The 22018-nt window shown below is 39.7% G+C and overlaps 1 protein-coding gene and 2 long non-coding RNA genes across 4 annotated transcripts; 2 read left to right on the forward strand and 1 right to left on the reverse strand.

Moving 5' to 3' along the window:
• Positions 1-299: 299 nt before the first annotated feature.
• LOC139570309 (uncharacterized) lies at positions 300-22018 on the reverse strand. Its single transcript, XR_011674049.1, has 3 exons — positions 21884-22018; positions 2378-2517; positions 300-2268 (listed from the first exon to the last, which is right to left on the reverse strand). It is a non-coding gene; the product is annotated as an uncharacterized lncRNA (long non-coding RNA).
• LOC139569700 (uncharacterized) lies at positions 6359-9659 on the forward strand. 2 transcript variants are annotated; one of them, XR_011673927.1, is made up of 5 exons: positions 6359-7160; positions 7472-7512; positions 8197-8235; positions 8533-8616; positions 8804-9659. It is a non-coding gene; the product is annotated as an uncharacterized lncRNA (long non-coding RNA). The 2 variants fall into 2 exon arrangements; XR_011673926.1 differs by having other exon boundaries at positions 6359-7512.
• On the forward strand, positions 13734-19350 carry LOC139570308 (homeobox protein Dlx4b-like). The gene is made up of 3 exons (XM_071392092.1): positions 13734-14355; positions 15605-15798; positions 18610-19350. The coding sequence occupies exons 1-3, from the start codon at positions 14043-14045 to the stop codon at positions 18856-18858; spliced, it is 756 nt and encodes a 251-aa protein (XP_071248193.1). The 5' UTR covers positions 13734-14042; the 3' UTR covers positions 18859-19350.

Here is a 22018-nt window from a genome sequence, read left to right on the forward strand (position 1 = left end):
TTGGCATATCATTATGGCCGTTATGGACCTTTTATGGTCATGGTTCTAAGTGGTTTCACTTTTCATCTATGTGGGGAATATTTGATATTATAAAGTACACAAACACATATGCGCATATAATATAGAGCTATTGAGCCATAACAACTATCAGAATTTCAATATTTGCTCCGTAGTAGATAATTAAGATGATTAGAACATTTTTGTAGTGTATTTCTGGTAGTGCAAGACAGCAGATATCATTCCACCTGTTATTATAATGTTTTTCACCATGGTTATATAACACAGTAGACACGATTGTATCGTGGTTTATCATTTATGTTGACCAAAGTAACATTTGGTTCTTGAGTTCACAGTAACTTACCTTCCTGTTGCTTATCACACATACCATATAAGTGACAATGACATGACTACCATGCAGAAACACTTTTGATATCAGTTTGACAGGTTTCCTTGTCTCCTCGCCGGGCAACGCGGTGTGTTATTCAATAGGCAGTAAGGACAGGCCGTGTGCTGTGGGGACTATTGTGTGGAACTTAAAACTTGACGTAGCTGGGGCTTCTTGTCAGCAGCGGAACTTGATCCTGTTGGTTTGTTCCCAGTGAAGAGCTATAATTAAGCAATAAGGCCCGAGGAGGTGTGGTATATGGCCAATATACCACAGCTATGGGCTGTTCTTGGATACAGCCCTAAGCCGTGGTACACTATATATACAAAACTATGTGGACACCTCTTCAAATTAGTGGATTCAGATAATTCAGCCACACCCGTTGCTGACAGTTGTATAAAATCGAGCACACAGCCATGCAATCTCCATATACAAACATTGGCAGTAGAATGGCCTTGCTGAAGAGCTCAGTGACTTTCAATGTGGCACCGTCATAGGATGCCACCTTTCCAACAAGTCAGTTCGACAAATTCTGTCCTGCTTTAGCTGCCCCGGTCAACAGAACGGGACCGGCGAGTGCTGAACCTACCGAGTTCCAAACTGCCTCAGCAACGTCAGCACAAGAACTGTTTGTCGGGAGCTTCATGAAATGGGTTTCCATGGCCGAGCAGCCACAAGCCATGCGCAATGCCAAGCGTCGGCTGGAGTAGTGTAAAGCTATTGGACTCTGGAGCAGTGGAAATGGGTTTGGCAAATGCCAGGAGAACGCTACCTGTCCGAATGCATAGTGCCAACTGTAAAGTTTGGTGGAGGATGAATAATGGACTGGGGCTGTTTTTCATTGTTCGGGCTAGGCCCCTTATTTCTAGTGAAGGGAAATCTTAATGCTACACCATATAATAACATTCTAGACGATTCTGTGCTTCCAACAGTTTGGGGAAGGCCTTTTCCTGTTTCAGCATGAAAATGCCCCTGTGCACAAAGCGAGGTCCATACAGAAATGGTTTGTCGAGATCGGTGTGGAAGAACTTGACTGGCCTCAACTCCATTGAACAGCTTTGGGATGAATTGGAAATCCGACTGTGCTAATCGCCCAACATCAGTGCCCGACCTCACTACTGCTCTTGTGGCTGAATTTCAAGCAAGTCCCTGCAGCAATGTTCCAACATCTAGTGGAAAGCCTTCCCAGAAGAGTGGAGGCTGTTATAGCAGCAAAGGGGGGACCAACTCCATATTAATGCCCATGATTTTGGAATGAGATGTTCGACGAGCAGGTGTCCACATACTTTAGGTCATTTTGTGGATATTGGCCATATACCACAAACCCCTGAGGTGTCTTATTGCTATTATAAACTTGTTACAAACGTAATTAGAACAGTAAACATAATTGTTTTGGTCATACCTGTGGTATACAGCTTTCAGCCAATCAGCATTCAGGGCTCGAACCACCCAGTTTATAAAGAGCGGGATTTGACCCTGGGGCAGTCAGTTAGTCTTCATATCACATTGACTCTAAACACACAGATAGTAATACTGCATATAGCTACAGTAAGAAAGATTATCACATGTAGAAGATCTTAAAGAGTTGTCTGCTAGGCCACTGCATACATCTGTCTTAAACACAGGAAGTGGGAATTTCCAACGTAACTTGATTAAACATCATTTCACATACTATAGTTCTGGATGGCTTGATAGAACTTCATGTATTTGAGGAACATATATTTTTTTCTGGTGCTATCATCCACCCCCATAGCCAGCCGTCCTTGAGGTGAGACAGGTTGACTTGTCCTGTCCTTGTCATCCGGACAGATGTCTTCCTCCATCTTCAAAGACCCCATCACCACAGACGCTTAAACCAACGCTTATGGAACCCCTACTGTTCCCTGTGGACCACAAAGGGGGCGGTCACATTACCATTAGCTAGCTAGGTAACCTCAGAAGGATAATCCGTGGACCTGGTAAACCGGTCTTAACAGAGCCTACTGTCTTTACCTGGCAACACAGAGCAACCTCAAGCCGCGCGGGATTGTCTGTTGATTGGGTCTGCACGTGTTCCCCCAGTCCAAGTCCCCTGGGCCATTCATCGTTCTCCAGCTGGAGTGTGTTCATATCCGTCTGTTGTCTCAACTGCTCTGTAACGAGGATACAAATAAGGGGGAATGAAAAATGGGGAAAGTTACGAAATACTGAGTGTTTTAGTGTACAGTATGCTCTGCTTGTGCTACCTAACACCAGTAGCTAAATACTGATATACTGATATAAACCTCTATAATGATATATAACGATTAGTTAAAAACGGTCTGTTGTTCTCTTTGTTTGCCTTCTCATTGTCCTGGAGGACTGGGATTCTTCAGATGTATCTTGTAGGCTGCGTAGATGCCTCCTCGATGTCTATAAACAAACAGTTAACAGACATGCCACCCTTCCTGCTGGCGTGACCACGTTGCAACCTCAGAGTCACAGAGCCTGGATTGATTCTCAGTTTCTCAGACAGACACCCCACTGATCCAAGCCAGACACCCAGGCCACCACCTCTCCTTATATTCAAATATACCAGCCGCCACTGGCACAGGGTTGGATTTAAGATTTACAGTGGAAAAAGTGTTGAGCTGGTGTGTCTGGAATGTGTGTTGGGTCTGGAGTTTTGCGAGGAGTGTGAGAAAACAACAGAGTGTTGTAAATACTGAGGGTAGTCCCAGCCCCAGATGTGATGCAGGCATTGAGAGAGATGGCTGCTGCAACCCAATCCAGTGCTACTGGGGTCCCAATGGCAGTCCATCACCTCTCTCTTGCGCTCTCTCGCTTGCTCTCCCTCCTCGCTGTTTGGATTTACTGAGACAGACTTCTGACGCTCTGATTTATTACTTCTGATTAATAATTTGTCTTGATTTCACCTTTCTTTTGTATTTGTGGGGTTTATAAAGGCCCTATGATAACATGAAACAAATGACAACGTCTGGAAAATTCCAATTAATTTGCAATTCTCTGTAGCCTTATTTTACATCATTTAGGGTATTATTATAGTGTGGCTATTCTATAATGCAATTAGTTATTTCATTATGGCTATTCAGTAGATTATAAATTCATTAGATTATGTGCATGCGTTTGTATATGCGCTTGTGTATTGTAGATGTTTGGCCTCTGCATGCCATTGTGCCTAACAGAATCCAGAAGGATATTCGGGTAGGCTATAAGCTGCGGGCCTTTACGCAGCCAATCAATTACAAATGTAAATCCGTCAGTGGTGAGGTGCGTTGCTTAAGCGCTCTCCTCCCTCTGTTTTCTGGCAACAATTACTCAAATGATGAATTCAAAGCTTTGGCCAAAAACCAGACGCACATGGTTTTTCCCAGTCACGTAGAGCGGTATTCAGCCACTCGTCAATCAGTTAGGTTTGTAGGCTAATTATAGGTCTATTTCCCCCTCTTTCTCTCGATGCAGGTGCTTGGCCGGGGATCCTGCTGTTGGTAGCGAGCTCCGAACCGAATCCGTCATGTTGCTGTGGGTAAAATTATGCCATGCTAGGTCTATTTGGTCCAGGCCGCATGAGTTAGTCGTTCATGAACAATGGAAGGTTGATTTATTCGACTTCAACAGGTTACGTTATTCCTTTTGGTCATAAATCTCAATAATGTAAAGTTTGAATCATTTACTTAATTAATTCAAATATTCATTAATTAATTGTATTAATCATAGCTGGGTACGACTCCCTGATAAAATAAGGCTAAATCTTTTTTTTATATATCTGCAAATAATCAATTTAATATAGCATATTTCTAAAATTAGCCTTTACGTGTTCTGTGTATTTGTTTCTGTCTGGTTATGACTCTTTGTTTCTTTTTGAGATGATTTTCTGCATGTATTATTTTATCTAATGTTTCGTGTTGTATAAATGTATATTTGTATATTATGCCTACAAAATAATAACGTTGTATCAAATTAAGGGGGAAATAATTGCATTACTGGAACTACAATAAATCCTGAAATTATGTTTACATGTCTTTTCATTTGCACAGACATTTTACCTTAATTTTGAGTGCACAAAAACTATATGAATATGTGCTTGCGTTCATAATACACAAGTTCTACTGGTTATTACACAAGTTATAGGCTACTATCCCACTGGGCACTGAAGTCAATTCAAAGTCTATTCCACGTTGGTTCAACATTTCATTGAAATGTCGTGGAAACAACATTGATTCAACCAGTGTGTACCCAGTGGGATGCATACATTATAGGAATACTTTTTATTAGTTTACCAATGTTTTCTTGAAACCATATATTTTCTAAAATAAAATAAAAATATTGTTTCCCATAAGCTTGGGCCACTTTTTTTAATCAGCCAAATAATAGTCCTTTCAATTTATGTGTCCAATAAGTCATACTGTAGGTTGTAGTAACATGATATGAGTATGTTAAGTGTTACTTATAAGTGGCTTAGGACTGTGAATGGCTCTGTAAGAGAGAAAGAACAATGCACACCAGAGATATTCATTGTTCACAGAATAGCCCCAGCCCTCAAACAGCCTCAGAGGAAGGACCTTAGAGATAGATAGAGGATCCTAAGGCCCAAAAGCCAGTTTTTGCATGGGCAGCGCCATTGGGGACTTTCACCATTTTGAAGTAGTTAACTGGGTGTGACTTCCTATGGGTTAAGGAAGGATGACATAATAATTTTTTTAAAGTATTGTCACATACACTGGAAAGGCGTAGTGAAATGTGTTGTTTTACAGGGTCAGCCATAGTAGTACGGCGCCCCTGAAGCAAATGAAGGTTAAGTGCCTAGCTCAAGGACACATCAACACATTTTTCACCATGTCGGCTCACGTATTCAAACCAGCGACATTTCACTTACTGGCCCAATGCTCTAAACGCTAGGCTACCTGCCAACCAACCAGGTAATCAGGAGGGATCAGCCAATGAAAACATTCCACAACTGCAGGTGGCAGTAAATCGCCAACCATGGCTTTATAACTGTTCAGACAACACACTATAGGTAGCAGTATGCACCCTTTCAGTTTGTTTATTAACTCATTGAAGTAGTAGAAGAAGAAAATGGACTACTTAAAAATGGAGATGGTCTCAATGGCGCTGCCCATGCTCTCAGAGGCACCATAATGGGACATATACATACACATGTCTATGGGAAGGACCCGTCAGAAACAACATGGCTGGAATGACAGTGATGGGATAAGCACACAGACATTAGCGTTCTTCTCAGTCAAGGGGTGCCAGAAGGAGAGATTATGGCGTCCATCCTCTGTGGCATAAACTCTTCTTCTGTTTTGTTTTCTTTCCTAGGGCGAGAACATGAATGGAAAATAGCAAATCCACCTGTCTACAGTGGTATGTGCACTGTAATATGTATTGTACAGTATGTCAAATAGTCCAGTTCTGGGATAGACGTTCTGATATCCCTGCCTCAAGTATAACTACAAAAACATAATATTACCTGTTAAAATTAAATCAAATATTTTACATAGATTTTCTATAATTGCAAATGTATTTTGGGTGCCATTTAACCATAGGAGAATATACAAAAAAAGCTTTTATTTGCCACAATGAATTAGCATTTCAACTTCATGTGGAAAACGGATACACGTGACGCGGATAATCTCCATTTTCTTTGTTGCTCTGATCGGATCCCATGCGTCCATGATGTTCTGTCAGGGGCAGTGGAGTGTCAGTCACTCTAACACCAACTAGGCCTCAGTCCTCTAACAGAGCCCTGCTTGTAAAACATGACGTGCCCACGGGGGAGATGACAGCCACAGCATTGCATGAGAACGCGCACTTGATTTTGTAAATGGGCAATGCTGTCACTCTGTATCAGTGCAGCGTGATGGACAAAACGGACTGACACACACACCCATGCCCGTGCGCACCATGTGGGCTAGGAAGACGCCAGTGAGTCTGGGCCTTGCTCAGGAGTATTGTTATTAAAATGTTCCATTGCGTGTATTAAGACAGCCACAGCGAGGACACGTTCCAGTGCTATGACTGCAGGGCTCGCCTTTGTTCTTCTCCCCTAATGCAGACATAATTACAAGCCTTAAAGAGCGTCTACCTTTCCTTTTCTCTCTCTCACACGTCCGCCCCACACCCTGGCCCTCACCCTGCACGATTACGACAGACATTCAGATCAGGGTTTAGCCATTGATTGAGCAACTACGTGCCTTATAAGCAGCGAGGTACATGTCCATAGGCCTTTATTTCCTGTTTCTGTTCATTTGGCCTATTGATCCGTTCATGTGTCAAGCTGTCAGTTTCATGTGCAGGAGTTCCATATTGGTTGTTCTCCTGTTTAGAGAATCCCGAGTCTAGGAGTAACACGTAGTCTAGAAGTAGCACATGCTCATCTACCCAATGTGTACTGATCCCACAATCTATCATTGTCTAGCTATTGTTTTAGTCGCAGGAAAACTCTTGCACTATTTTAATTAACAGATTGAACAGATACTGTAGACAGTTTGCCATGTTATTGCTCCATTTTAGTGATGCCACAGGTCATTCTCAGGTCAATTCACCAAGGTTTCCTATTCGGAGGCCTTGTGTGGAGCTATAGCAGTGCTCGGTAACAAAGCCCCATGAATTTCAGCTTTGCTGTCATTTTTCTGACTTTAATTTTTTATGATTTAATTTGTGGCTTTGTTCAGGCTGGTTGACTGAAGGCTCTCTTCTGTGTCAGAAGGAAAGGAGGAGACAAAGTCATTCCAGCCCTACCCCAGTGGTGGTGTACTCTACTCCAAGTAGGCCTAGGGAGGGATAGCACTGGGTAAGACTTGACCTAAATGAATGGGTCGTACACCAGCTTCACACTATATTTTACCAACACCCTCAGTTAACATTTTGACTATAATTAAGTTGAGGTACAGGCCAAATTTCCACTTTTTGTTTTGCTGTAATGAAAAAATATATACACCTCTCATCAGCAGGGATTTCTTTTTTAAAACATTGATGAAGCATGTGTTGAAATTTTAAGATTGTAAATCTCTCTCGGACAAGGTGACTTTTGCAAATATATTTGCCTGTATTTACCCCCCAAAAAGTACATGCTAATTAGCCAAGCTTCACGTCAATCACCAGGGCCATGATGATCTGGACGAAACTACAGAATCGAGGAAAAGGTAAGAATCTCTGGATTAACTATCTAATGTTAGCTAAATTTGGTAATGAATAAATTGGCAAATTTTGTTTAATTTGACAATTCTGTGAACTGTCTTGGGCAAGTTTAGAAATGTACACAATAGCTGTTATCTAGCTCAGTCGTTCCCAAACTGTGGGGCGAGGGGTCGGCAGGGGGTCCTTGGAGAACTCAGTCCGGCTTTAAACTCGCTCTTGAAAGTTGTAATAGTAGAATGCACAAGGTGCAATTTCGGAATTGGGCAGTGCATCGTCAGTTCATTGCATATCTTAAAGAGCTATTTATAACTTGTCAGAATGTCTAGATCAACTAGCCCATGTCAGCTAATGTTTTTATTTTTTTTTGCTCATAGATATTGTTGTCATTTTTTAGTCACTCAAATATCACATAAATACACATTAGATATGGCAATATGTATAGAATTGTAAAGAAATGTGCTTTAAAACGGCAACATTTGCTTTGTACTCCATGACAAAATGTGTTGAACTGCAAGATATAAGCTTTAAACCTGAAAGAAAAACTGAACAATTTGTGTCATGAACAGTGCTTGACCCCATAGAATTAGGGGTTAAATGAATTGGTATTCACACATTTGTTTTTGAGGTAGAATTGCTGTCATGTTATTGATTCCACATTACAAACCTTATTTGCTCCTTGTCTCTTCCAGAACCAATGCGTGTGCCGAGTCTTATCACCTCTCAACTAGGTAAGCTGTTTCAACCTGGAACCGTATTCTCCTGCTTTGGTCTGTTTCAGTCATTGCAGTAAGTCCTGAAGATCAGAAGTGTGTGAAGGGTTTTGTCCCAATCCAGCTCTAACATGACTTAAATAATCAACTTAATGAATCACAACGATAGGCTATGATTTGTTATCGGGTATGAGCTGGGCTGGAACAAAAGCTTAAACACACTCCTGACATTCAGATCTGGATCTAGGGGAGTATTAGATTGTATTGATATATAATGCATGCTCCACTCTCAAGTTGAAATTGAACTTGTTCAAGGTGGCGGCTGCTAAGAAGAAGGGAGCAACAGGCCAGAAGACTGCAGCCAAGGCAGCACTGGTCCACACCTTCCCTGTCTGTTGGGTAAGTGAGTAGTATTGGTTGGTACTGTATGTGCCTTGAGGCTATTGTACTGGCCTGTGTGGTACAGTCTTTCATATGTGTAGTAGTTTGTCACATTGTACTGCTTAGCGTATTAATTGTGTCAACTTTAAATGTAATCTAAGCCACAGGTTGATCATGTCCTCCATTTTGTACTTGACCATTATAGATGCAGACCCCGAAGATATTCAAGCAGCACTTTGAGAGCAAGCATCCCAAGTCTCCAATGGTCGTTTTACTGGTTGATGTGCAGGCCTACAGCTACAACCATGCTGTCAGCAAAATGCTGTCCTCACTGTTTAAATTGTAGTGTGTATGTCTCAATGCTCTGATCACTCATCGTCTTTGATGTTGTGATTCACAGACACACGATGACCACGATTTGAATGCGGCAACTGAGACGGAATGACGTTGAGAGACACCCTGAGACCCCGAGTATGACTGGACATGGGAGGGCCAGATATTTGTGACAACGACCTAAAATGGGTGCAGAAGCACACCAGAACCCTATTTTATGTTTATGTTATGGCCAACCACCCCTTTAGCTACCCCTTATTCCACACCAGGGGCGCAACTTTCACTGGAGACGGGGGGGGGACATTCCCCCCCACACATTCTGAAATTGCATTTAGCCCCCCCCTGTTTTATAATTGGAATGTGATACAAAATGTATGTGTTACACATCTTATCTCTATAAAGCCACCCTACCCTCATCCATTTTCCGTATGCTGTTTCCTTCAGTTCTTCTTCTCCTGATTTGATAACATCTAGACTCAGTTACACGCTTCTAAGTTTTTTCTACCTTTTTTCCCACCTGTGTAGTGCTGTCCTCCTGCTTATTCTGGGGTTCAGACTGTATGCAGCGGTAAATGTGCTGCTTATAATTGTCAGCAGCAACATGGACCTAAATTGACAAGAAGGGTGTTGATATAGCTGCATATAGGCATTGCATCCTTGTATAAAATCTGCTAAGTGTGCATTTCTGTTTCTCATTCTTCTGGAGTTGACCTAGTATTTTGTATTAAACCTACTTTACGCATCCAGTTGACTGTCCATTTGTAACTCACGCACCAAAAATCACGATATGTTGTTTTACATGTGTTATTTGTGCTGGTCTAATTCATGTAATGGAAAAGCAGAAGAATCTGTGCGCTCTTAGATAGTAGGCTAATAATAGTTAATATGATGCTCTTCGATGTCCCAGGTTTGTGGCATTGACGAAGAAATTGTTTCATCTTTACTTCAAGTCAGATGTTTATATGTTATGTATATTAGATTTAAAATATGTATTGAAAACAATGCAATTGTTGGAGTTCATGTGTTTGATGTGATTGATGGATGACTAGGTTCATTCTTGTCAAATAAATATTCTTAATAATTTATGATTAACTAGTTAGCTAGCTAGCTTCTTTTGCAGAAAACTAGACTATTCATTGTAAATATCTGACTGATACAGGTATTCTGTACAAGACACAAAACCAAATAGATAAATAAGCCAACAAATATTAGTTAAATTAAATTAAATATGGAACAGTATATAGAAATGTTAAATATATATTTCGTTTTGAATCAAGGCAGCTAGTAGCTAGCTAGCTGACAGCACAGGTGTCATGTGGGAGCTTGCAAGGATTTGTAGTCTTGCATGATGTCTACTTTGATGCTAATTAGCATTTTCGAAGCTGAGAGCAAATAGAGCTGACTATATTGATAAAGTTCACCTTGCCAGGGAAAGCCTACACAAAACACAGACCTTGTTTGAAGTGGTTCTAAAATCCCCTATAGGAAAAATGAATGGTGACAAAACGATTGGAACCATTTCCATGTTTGACTACTAGAATTATGACAACAACACTGTGGTACTCTATTAGTCTATGTCATGTTTGTTAGATATTTTGTGTATGTTTGTTATAGCAATGTTGAGATCACACAAAAATGTTTACAGACATCATTATTTTATTCCTTAATATAGTATTGGGGCCAAGCAAACAAAAACAACAACAAATCATGTATGTCGACTTAGATCATTATTTTATTTTTTAATTGCGTGACAATAGGCTACTTTAGAAATCTGGAAATTTCGAGAATAAAGTCGAAAAGTTGTATAGAGAAAGTCAGAATTTCCAAAATAAAGTCAAAATTGTGAGAATAAAGTCGGTTATATTTCAAGATTCAAGTAGGAAATGTTGGTTAATTGCTTGCATCCCTGGCTGCATTATATGACCTGGCTCTAGTAAGAAGGAAATCTTTGCTCTTTTAACACAAATAACCATATTCTTATAAGTATTAGGGTGAAGAGGTTATACTGCAGATTGGGTCTTTTCAGGAGGGACCACACAGACTTGGATGACGTTTTGGCGTTTGTGCAAAGTGAAATCAACAGTAATGTACGAAATACATGTTAGGAACTTAATCATTCCTACTCTTCAGACCTCACCCCTCCCCTAGTCAAGTATCAGCCCTGTGCTATGTGCTAGTCAAGTAGCACTACTCCTTTTCAACCATCACCCCTCCCTTAGTCAAGTACACCATTGTAATGGGGTTAGCCCAGATCCAGGAAGTGAAGTGGTTGTGTTTACATGTGGCGAGTTGAGGGCCAATGACATCCATATTAACTAACAACATTGTCATTGAAATGAATTTAATCATAGCTAATTATGACGATGCCCATTCATAATTGCCAGCTACATTTTCCCAGTCTTGTACCTCCACGTGTTGTTGTTATTGTTAATGTTGTTGTTGTCGGCTCTTAGCATGCATTTCGGCCAATGGAGAAGCTCATTATTGTGAATAAATTAGTGCAAGGGTGGGCGGTGAGAAGGATAACTGACGCTTGACGAGAGCATGCATGATAACTGACCAATGCAGGAGTGAGGAGGTTTGAAGAGGAGGGGTGCTAACTGACCAATGTAGGGGTGAGGAGGTTTGAAGAGGAGTGGTGACGCTTGACTAGTGCAGGATGATGCTTGACTAAGTGAGGGGTGAGGTCTGAAGGGAAGGAATGACCGAATCCTAACATGTATCCCGTATCTCTGTACTGTGCTCCGTACTGATTTCAGCTGTCGCATGGGATTATGGCTGAGAAATATATCCTGCTGTATGTACCCTAATAAAAATCTAAAAAGTTTTTGACTTTATTCTCGAAATATTATTTCTACTTCATTCTCGGAATTGAATTTCGATTTTATTCTGGAAATATTGCGACTTTATTCTGGAAATGTAGTAACTTTCGAAATGTAATTTTGGCTTTATTTTCAAAAATGAATAAAGGAGACACCCTTTATTTTGGAAGTATTTTGAGTTTTTGAAATACTACAGTGCAACCCTACAAAAAAGTCGAAGTACCACCCAGCACGTTTTTTTACTTCTCTTCACCTGGCCCTTAAAAGCTACTCTTCCATACTAATAATTTATGAAAGTAATTCCATAATAATGTCAACATTATACAAAATAACCTATAAGCTTCTTTCCAATGGATTTCAGTGTAGGCTCAGTAAAGGGTGGGATAATCTTGGCACTTGATAAAAGGGTGCAAAACGTATCCTTAATGACACGCGTTGCCTCTCATTAACAGCGGTTAGCAGTGGTTAGCAGCGAGGGAGCCTTTACCTTGTAGGCCACATAGGCCTACTGAGCCAAACGGTTTTATGATGGTTAATATCTAGGCCTAATTATAAAATTTGTGCATGCATCACGGTGCTGTCAAGTTGCGAGCTTTGCTGTGAGAGATGACAGAGGGACGTTAAGGGCAATTTTATTCTTCCACCACCATGATGCTATCATGCTGACAACATTATGAATAGGAGGACCAAACATAGCCTATAGGTAAATCTAGCCTATAGATACTAGGCATCTAGACGATTTTCAATGTCACCTTGATGTGCATGAAAGGCTTTGCTAATACATGAGTTTGTTTTCAAACTTTAACTGGCGCCACGGTGAGAATTACAGCGGACTGACATATTCAAAGAGCTGTCAGACTGCTGAGATGGGATTAAGAAGCTGGTTTGCCTAGGGGGCAGGTAAATTCACCAGGATCCGATATTTATATTGTTTATTCGATTGAGTTTGAATTGGTCGTTCTTATTGGGATTATATCCTTTAAAAAAAACAGGTATAGGCCTAATACGATAACATTTCCATGACTGAATATTATAGTTATAACGTTTATTATTAGGGGTTATTTATAGCCAACTGTTGGTTATAATTTCGTAAAATACAGGATAACGAGCCATACCGTGAAATATGGTTGATAACGCATGGGCCATTTTATATTATTGTGTTAGTCCAATTAAGATCAACAATGCACCTGCCATGTTTTCATTAACATGTTATAACTGTCTATACTTTTTTTTTTAAATAGCCCATGGTTTAGGTTTATAATTTGACTGCCAGAATTTTTTAAATTTAATGTCTATAGCCTACATGGAAAATGCCAATTCCAATTGCAGGCCTGTAATGTCAACATAAAAAAACAAATAGCCTAGATCTGCATCTACTCGAATGAGAGTAAAATATAAATATCCCTAGGCCTATACTACTCGTTCTTTTTGGAGTCTGATCGGTTGCAGTTTGCGGGCTTTAAGCCTATTGGCAACAAGTGACCCCTCAAACCCCAAATCCCTGCTTGTTTCAATTATACTTCTAAACCTTTGTGCTGTTTATGCATTGAACAGTTTTGGAAGCCTAATCTAAACAAATCGTATACCAAAGAATGGCTAATTACACATAATTTTACAAAGGAGGTCGCCTAATTGATTTGCAAAAAATATATTTTGCTAACCATTTTTTATTAAAAGTATGCGATTAATGAATAGCATTTCCACTTTGAGTTTACATGGAACGGACCTTTTACGGCAAAAATTGTTCTAAATGCCATTAGGCTATATTTAAATTATTCATTAAATATAATTCTGGACTTTCTGTTTAAAATAAGTTGTTTATTATGTTATGTAAATCAAGCCACGCACAGTGCACAAAATATTGTTTATCAAATCGTTTAAGTGACATTACATCCGTGGCTGAAGGAGTGCATTCAAAAACATATGTTAATGACCTTAATGAGTTTTTCCCTCAGGCTCGAGTGACATCGTAGGTACTCCAGACCAATCAGAGCGCGCGCTGATGGAAGGTAGTGGATTTGAGGCACACCGGGTCTACATGCAGGAGGTGTCTGGAGAATATTGTGAGGTGTAACCTACAAATGATGTGAAGAAGGATTGCCCTTTATTTCGTTTTTATTTCGTTTCACAGAGCCCTGGATATACATTTTCTTCGTTTGGAATACATTTTTTAATACAGGCAATGTTATTGACTTGATGTTGGATCCAGTTAAACTTTTCTTCGTTATCCGACATTGCTCAATGCATTCCTCTTTAGACCGACGGTTTTATGGACTTCTGTATTAGCTAATGATGTCTATGGGTTTCATGCCTGATCGTTTGAATGCTTCAGACCCCTCCAAATCTGCATTTTTAGAGTTTGGGTACGAGCACCCTGCGCACCAGCAGCATTCCCAAGGAATCTCTCACATCTACCCCGTTAATGGCTTACATTCTGCCGGACATTCTCAGCACGGTAGTCCCTTCTCCCCCAGCGCGTCCTCCTATGGCCGCTCCCTGGGCTACGCCTACCCCAGCGCGGTGAACACTCATCCCCCAAGTGCCTACATGCCCTACCAGCACAACAATCACAGTTTGGCGCACTCCAGATTAGAGGAGACAGGTACGTGTAACATCAATATCTGCTTGTTCGTCATAGGCCTATAACATGTTTTGTCTACAACGCCAGTGTGCAAATGCTGCGCGTGCAATGTTCCGGTTAACGGTAAAAGGAGTATGGATTGTATGGAACTGTTCTTTAAAATGTATTGAAATTGTAGACTGCATATTATCAGACACTTCTTTGTAGGCCTATAGCCTACCCCAGATGTAGGTCCTACGTACATTAATTATAAAGCTGTGAGTCTGTACATATTTGAAGTTTACAAAAATGGCAAAAGACTGTCCTAATCAAAGTTTGGTTAAAAGGCAATCCATTTAAAAAGCTATTTACAGTCAGTGTTACGGTAATCAAAATGTTTTCGAACTTTAAATGCATTTCAGGCATTTGGGGTTGTCTTTAGGCCTACTACTAATGTTCCATAATGAACACAGATGGTGTCATTTATTTTATTGACCATAATTTTCTGCGGGTTAGCCCGATTATGCATGAGTAGCCTACTTCAGAAACAGACGTTCGTTTTTACTTACATTATTAGTCCATATTAACAAAACAATTCCCGAAAAAAATAACCTTTTCATCTATGTCTTTATTTAACACTTAAAACCAATTTATTATATGTCAGTGGCCTTTGTAGTTTATATTTTTATTGACTGTATATTGTTAAACGCTGGCGTTTTCATTAAATAGCCTATCTGACATTTGGGCATGCAGCCTGAATTCCAGGCCGTGAATTTCTATGTTGATACGAACTCTCAAGTAGATAAATAGGCCTGTGTGCAGCGAATAGGCTTAGAACAAAATATAACAATATATTACATTGAATCTATTCTGAAACCACATAGGCTTCCTGATGTGCAGGTGGGACTTTATATCTTACCCAGAGACAGGCCTTCTCATGAAGTTGTTTGTAAGGCTATAGGCAATGGGTTTGGCTAGGCCTACATTTGAAATGGACCATTTCAGACTAGCCTATATAAACAAACATCTGAGTCCCTGGGATATAAATATCTGTCTTCCTCATTATATGTTTGAAATATAGCCTGTATCTAATTTAATGATTATACGAGTTGCCTTTCTGTCTCAGTCGAAAGGAAGTTCAAGCGTGCGATAACAACTCTCCTGTAAATCGTTTCTTCCGCGCTGATGTAAAGTGGAAAGTTGTAAATCAAAGTGAGTAGGCTACGACAGACTGGGACCACTAGGTTACTCTTCAGTGCAGCTAGACTGACATTCTCTTTTCTATCCACAGACCACGAGAAGTCTACAGTGATTGAGAACGGGGAAATTCGCCTGAATGGTAAAGGAAAGAAAATACGCAAACCTCGAACCATCTACTCCAGTCTTCAGCTACAGGCGCTCCACCAGAGGTTTCAGCAGACACAATACCTGGCCTTACCCGAACGCGCGGATTTGGCGGCAAAATTAGGGCTGACCCAAACACAGGTGGGCTAAATTAAACGCCATAGTCTACATCAAGAGTATGACATTTGCTTTTAAAACGATATCTTAGGCTAATTACCAAATTATAAAACATTTGTTTTGTAGTGTTTTATTTCCAGGCCATCGTTATGTTCAGGCCTTGTGTTTTATTTATTTTTATTTAACCTTTATTTAATTAGGCAAATCAGTTAAGAACAAATTCGTATTTACAATGACGGCCTGCCAAAAGGCAAAAGACCTCCTGCGGGGACGGGGGCTGGGATAAAATAAAAATAAAAACATAAATATAGGACAAAACACACATCACGACAAGAGAGACAACACAACACTAGATAAAGAGAGACCTAAGACAACAACATAGCGAGGCAGCAACACATGACAACACAGCATGGTAGCACCACAACATGGTAGCAGCACAAAACATGGTACAAACATTATTGGGCACAGACAACAGCACAAAGGGCAAGAAGGTAGAGACAACAATACATCACGCAAAGGAGCCACAACTGTCAGTAAGATTGTCCATGATTGAGTCTTTGAATGAAGAGATTGAGATAAAACTGTCCAGTTTGAGTGTTTGTTGCAGCTCGTTCCAGCCGCTAGCTGCAGCGAACTGAAAAGACGAGCGACTCAGGGTTGTGTGTGCTTTGGGGACCTTTAACAGAATGTGACTGGCAGAACGGGTGTTGTATGTGGAGGATGAGGGCTGCAGTAGATATCTCAGATAGGGGGGAGTGAGGCCTAAGAGGGTTTTATAAATAAGCATCAACCAGTGGGTCTTGCGACGGGTATACAGAGATTACCAATTTACAGAGGAGTATAGAGTGCAGTGATGTGGCCTATAAGGACCATTGGTGGCAAATCTGATGAACATCTAGCCGCTCGAGAGCACCATTACCTGCTGATCTATAAATTATGGCTTCAGCCTAATCTACATTTTATTAAGTAGGCCTAACAAACCAAATGGTTTTTAACAATTAAAGTGGAGTGCCGACAAGCTATAGGTACCAAACACCTTATTCATTTAAAAAAATAAAACATGTTTTTATTTAACTTTTTCCTTATTCATTTCAATCTTGGAATATCCATTGTTCAAATTTGCTTCAAATAAAATCAAAGATCTAAAACCCTCACATACTTTAACTATACTGCGAGGCTAGACTATACGTACATTTGTGCACATATTAAATGAATATCCTTGTTGACAGGAGTGACAGAGAATTAAATATTATGCAAAGCTGTCTAACATCATTATGACAAAATGTTTCAGAAATGTTGACATTAAACCTTTGAACGTTACAGACATGTTTTCCACAAGTTCATGTTTGTGGTTGATTGAAGAAAAACACAAAACAACCTTTCCCCTTGGTTGAATGGGGATGGGGGTTAAGATGGATCACGGATCTGTGGGTATTATTGCGGCTTTCTCCACTGCAAGACCAAATTAAACGGCTAATTGGAGAGCTTTGCTACGTCAATCTCTTAATGCAGCTTTATTCTCTACACATATTCTTGGTCTTATATTACCATTGTGGCTAAAACCTTCCATGAGTGCTGTCTGTGGCTTTAAGCAAACATAACTCAAATTGCAATATTGCGTCTACAAATTGGTCTAATAGAGTTACAGAACGACAGAAATACATTTTGCCACTCTAAAGTATAGGCCTGTGTGTTGCCTTTCTAAACAACAGTGACTCGCAATGTTTTCCTACAATTACCACCAATCTTTTCGATAAACTAATGTTAAAACACACTTACATACATTACAGCAGAAATGCATATACAGTAGTACAATGAGGGCAGTGGGCACATACACACACGCACATTTGTTGGCATTATTCATTTATGTCAGGTAAAATTTTGACATCTGAGGAGGAAGTCATGGCAACCATTTCCCTTGGATCGGTAAACATAATGGAAGGCACATAAACAGGTGGTGAGCATAAAGTTTTCCGTCCAACTTCTCACCATGCACATCTGTCTCTTATGGAATCAATCTTCAAGCCTTAAAACATTGTTTTGCTCAATATATTTTATAGGCCAATCTTCTATTCCAGATCTAAATCAATAGCGTTTATATGTAAAAAAAAAAAATTAAATAAAAAGATAGGCAGTCCCAGGTTGGCTGAATTAAGCTGTCATTCAAAACATTCCCTGGTAAAATCTCTGAAACACACCATCCTATCTGGGTCTGATTTGGATGTGTCCTGTTGCCATGTTTGAGAATGGTTTGACCACCTCGGCTCTGTGGCTTTTTATTCATATTTTATACCGTCGTAAAATCGATCAAAATTGCATGTTGTTCTGACTCAGCACAATAAATAAAAATGCAACTGACGTCCCTCCTTTTTTACAGTGCTGTATTAAAGCTCTTCAGTGGCTTTTTTTAATTTACTATATTTTTAGCATGGGATTGTTGTTGTCAGACTCATGCATCATTGGCCTCATAAAATGTTGAACAATGGGGGTGCTAGCATTTAATGAACTAGTGAAGTGTCGCTCATCCATTTAGCTGAATTGCAAAATGGTTCTGGACGAAGAAATGTGTTCATAAGACGTTTCAAGAACGAATGCCATCTTGAAACCGGGCCATTTTCCTTTCAAGTTATTATGGCCCAAATGTCAATGTAATTTCGAAATGATAAAATGTGAATATAAATATAACAAGTCCCCTTCAAATGAAAATACTTTCTATTGTGAAGATAATTGTTTAATGATTGCGGTGGTGGTGGTAGTGGGGTGTGATAGCGGGGTGTGATAGCGTAGGCTGTAAAGTGCGTCTTTCCCCTCATATTTAATTTTTTCTCTTTTTAGGTGAAAATATGGTTTCAAAACAAGCGCTCGAAATATAAGAAGATAATGAAGCACGGCAGCGGACCGGAGGGTGAACATCTCCACAGTACGTCATCTATCTCTCCCTGTTCACCCGGCATGCCCCAACTTTGGGAGGTGTCAATGGCAAACAAAGGGACCCCTATGCACCCCAACAATTACATGAACAATTTTGGTCACTGGTACCCTAACCATCACCAGGATCCTATGTCCAGACCTCAAATGTTATGAGCGAACCATCTCAACACATTGCGCGGTGCTGTAAAACCCCACCCAGCCATTTAGAACATTTTAAAGGCCTAAAGGCCTATAGCGTGCCTATACACAAACGCAAACGTGTTTCATCTATCAAGTTTGAATTGTGTGTATACGTGTGTTAAATGGACATTTTCTTTTTTTCTTTTATTGCAGTGTATGTTTTTGGATGACGATTTGTTATGTAGGCCTATGGTTATTTCGTGTGTCCACTTTACGCACTGTTCTTTAGATTGGAACGGCTTTGGTGAGAATTGTGCTGGCAGGTGGAAACATGCGTACGATTTGATTCCAGCAGGGTACATGCGCCTGAATGTGTGTGTCGACTGGTTATGACCGTTTTATTGACGTGATTAACAGGAGTGCCCCAGTCCACGTTTGGATTGCTAGTCTCAGCAAATATGAACTCATTATGCATAATAAATGTCAGAATTGTTTGATATAAACTGTATTTTTTAACCGCGTCAATTTTTGTGAAGGTGTCAATTGTTTTTGATCATTTTAAAGTGCTTTGTGTGACATATATGTCCTGTTTGCAATACACCTCAAATTAAAGGATGTATGGTGAAAATATTATAATGCAAACCTATGAAAATATGTAATTTAATCAAATGCATGAGTATAATCACTACGCTATTACATGTATTATAAAACCGCAGGCCAAGGTGGAGTAATAGCATACTGTTATAAATAGATTACCCTTTTGCGGTGACATTGTCTTGGGAATTCCGTGACCCGGAGTTGAACTGAGGTTGCTGCGGTCACAAAGCAAAGTACTAACCACAATACGATCACCGCGAGCTACCGGGGCTGGTACGTCTGCAGGAGATAGTGGGCTTTTAACTCCAGCCTGCAGTGACGTGGACAAGCATGTAAATAACAGCAGCTGATCGAGTCCAAGTTGGAATGATTCTGTCTTGATATTCTATCGAAAAACGACTGTCTGCATAGTAGCATATCTTTCTTAACACTATAGAACCCAAAATGTCTTCATTTTGTAGAGTATTCGAAATACATTATGATTACACGCGTGGTTAGGCCTATATGCCTACTCGTCAATAACGATATAGGGCTAGACTTCTTTCAGATTAGCTAAGCCTACAATATTGCAAGCCGTCATTGTTCAGTATAATGTATTTTGTTAGATTTTTATTTTATTGACATTATGAATATGACCAGAGCCGTGCCATTGGTCTTTAATCTGAATTGCACATCGACTATCAACAATTCGAATCTTTCAACAAAAAAAACGATCAAATATTCGTTTTTAAGCATCATAAATTCATAATTGTGTTTCTTATTAATGTACAGATTATGCTTGTTTTGCTTGCACGGAATTTCAAATGCGAGCCCCTCTCGGTACAATTAAGGAGGTCAAAGCTTTACTCTCAGAACATCTGGATGAGTGAGAAATCGTCAGTGCTTCGTTGAATGGACACAACTATTAAGGTCATTTTGACAGTGCTTGTTGAAGAAAGCTTTCATTCGTGCGGGATAATTACCAGCTATTCAAAGTCTACAAAATAGCTCTCCTCATAAGTGGAAGAAAGGACGAAAGTCCACGAGGAGAAATAGGCCTTGTCCTAGTGTGGGGACATGGAACATTTACCACTATTCGTACGAGACAGGTGTTCGGCTATACCAGCAGGACAGTGCTAACATGTCACATTAGATGTTTTATTAATTGATTATGAATAGTAATTAGCCTACATAGTCATGGCACCAGTAAATACAACTTTTCCAATAAGGTGTGGACAGTTTCACGTAGCCTATGAGAAAATAGATAATGGAAGCATGTTCATTCAATTACAATGGAGGGGGAATCTTTTTCTGCATATTTTTGTTTACACCGTGAAATTATAAGAGAACCCTTCCCGTTTTGCATTTTGCAAGGGACGTATAAGAATATTAGGTTTTCCTCACTTTTTCCCCCTCACTTTTTTGCCCTGTTTGCCTTTTTGTATAACAAAAGAAGACGTATTGAGTAGAAGGGAGCAGGCATTGCCACATTTCTAACTGAAGTTTCCCCCTCTGCCTCTCTCTGGTTAAATTCAGGAAGAAAACTGTCTTTGTCATAATAAAATGATAAAATAGTGCATTATTCGATCACGAAGCAGTGCCTGATTAATAGTACTTCGTACTGATTTGCACATTCTGGCATTTAAACCGTTTAAACATCGGGAACAAGCTATTTATATTGATTCAAACAGTATCCACTGGAGCGAACTGATGTTAATTCAGTATGTTGCAAATTGCGTCGTGGTGAGCTTGATTAATGATATCGAATGCACACGTTTTGGAAGCAAATAAGTATTTTCTTATTTTTCACTCATCACCTCTTGTTTTCAGGGTCTTGTCAAAAATAACGTCAGTTATGTAAAATCCATCATTAACATTTGAATTTACTTGTAGCCTAAAAATGTAAGATTACTTGAATTAATAATGGCATTTAGGGTGTTTTTATTACAAGAATATCATATGGTGGTTGTTTTTCAGCGTTTTTTTGGGGGTAGGTATAAGATAAAATAGCATGTCGAGTCTCTTTGAATGTGATGTCATTTTGGGGCCAAGGCAATGATGACCTTCTGTGACCTTGTCCAGTTCACAGAACACGGCATACTTTAATCATCCTTTAAAGGTTATCTGCTGCATTAACAATATTGCTCAATTATTAATACAACATTTTATTAATACTCTATTAATGCTCAATTATTAATACAACATTTGATCAAATACAACACGATTTGTTTGCAGAGATTTTTATGAATACCTTTTGAACAACTTTTGTTTTTAGTCTTAAACTTAATTTTCCTTAATTGTAAGATTTAAATTTTAGCACTATTGTAATCCAATGCTTGATTATAGTTCGTTTTGTATATATCATGAACAAACAATATGGAAATATAGAAATATAATAACACAGGATGAAACACTGACTTGCTGTTAATTCCCCAAACTCACACCACCACTGCCTCAGCGATTATTATAGACATAGACTTACCTTTCACAGGGGTCTCCCGATGCCATACAGTAGAAAAAGGGGAAAAAACAAATAGCCGCATGTTCCCCCTCCTGCAACAAGAGGAAGAGAACTATTGTGTTTCATTTCAATTTCCTCGCCCTGCATTCTTTCTTT

Source organism: Salvelinus alpinus, chromosome 3 (genome assembly GCF_045679555.1).
Source record: "Salvelinus alpinus chromosome 3, SLU_Salpinus.1, whole genome shotgun sequence".
NCBI lineage: Eukaryota > Metazoa > Chordata > Actinopteri > Salmoniformes > Salmonidae > Salvelinus > Salvelinus alpinus.

Coding starts and splice junctions, on each gene's coding strand:
- LOC139570308 (XM_071392092.1), top strand. CDS start 14,043: ATGATGTCTATGGGTTTCATGCCTGATCGTTTGAATGCTTCAGACCCC. Junction 14,356..15,604: donor CTCCAGATTAGAGGAGACAG/GTACGTGTAACA, acceptor TTCTATCCACAG/ACCACGAGAAGTCTACAGTG. Junction 15,799..18,609: donor TAGGGCTGACCCAAACACAG/GTGGGCTAAATT, acceptor TTCTCTTTTTAG/GTGAAAATATGGTTTCAAAA.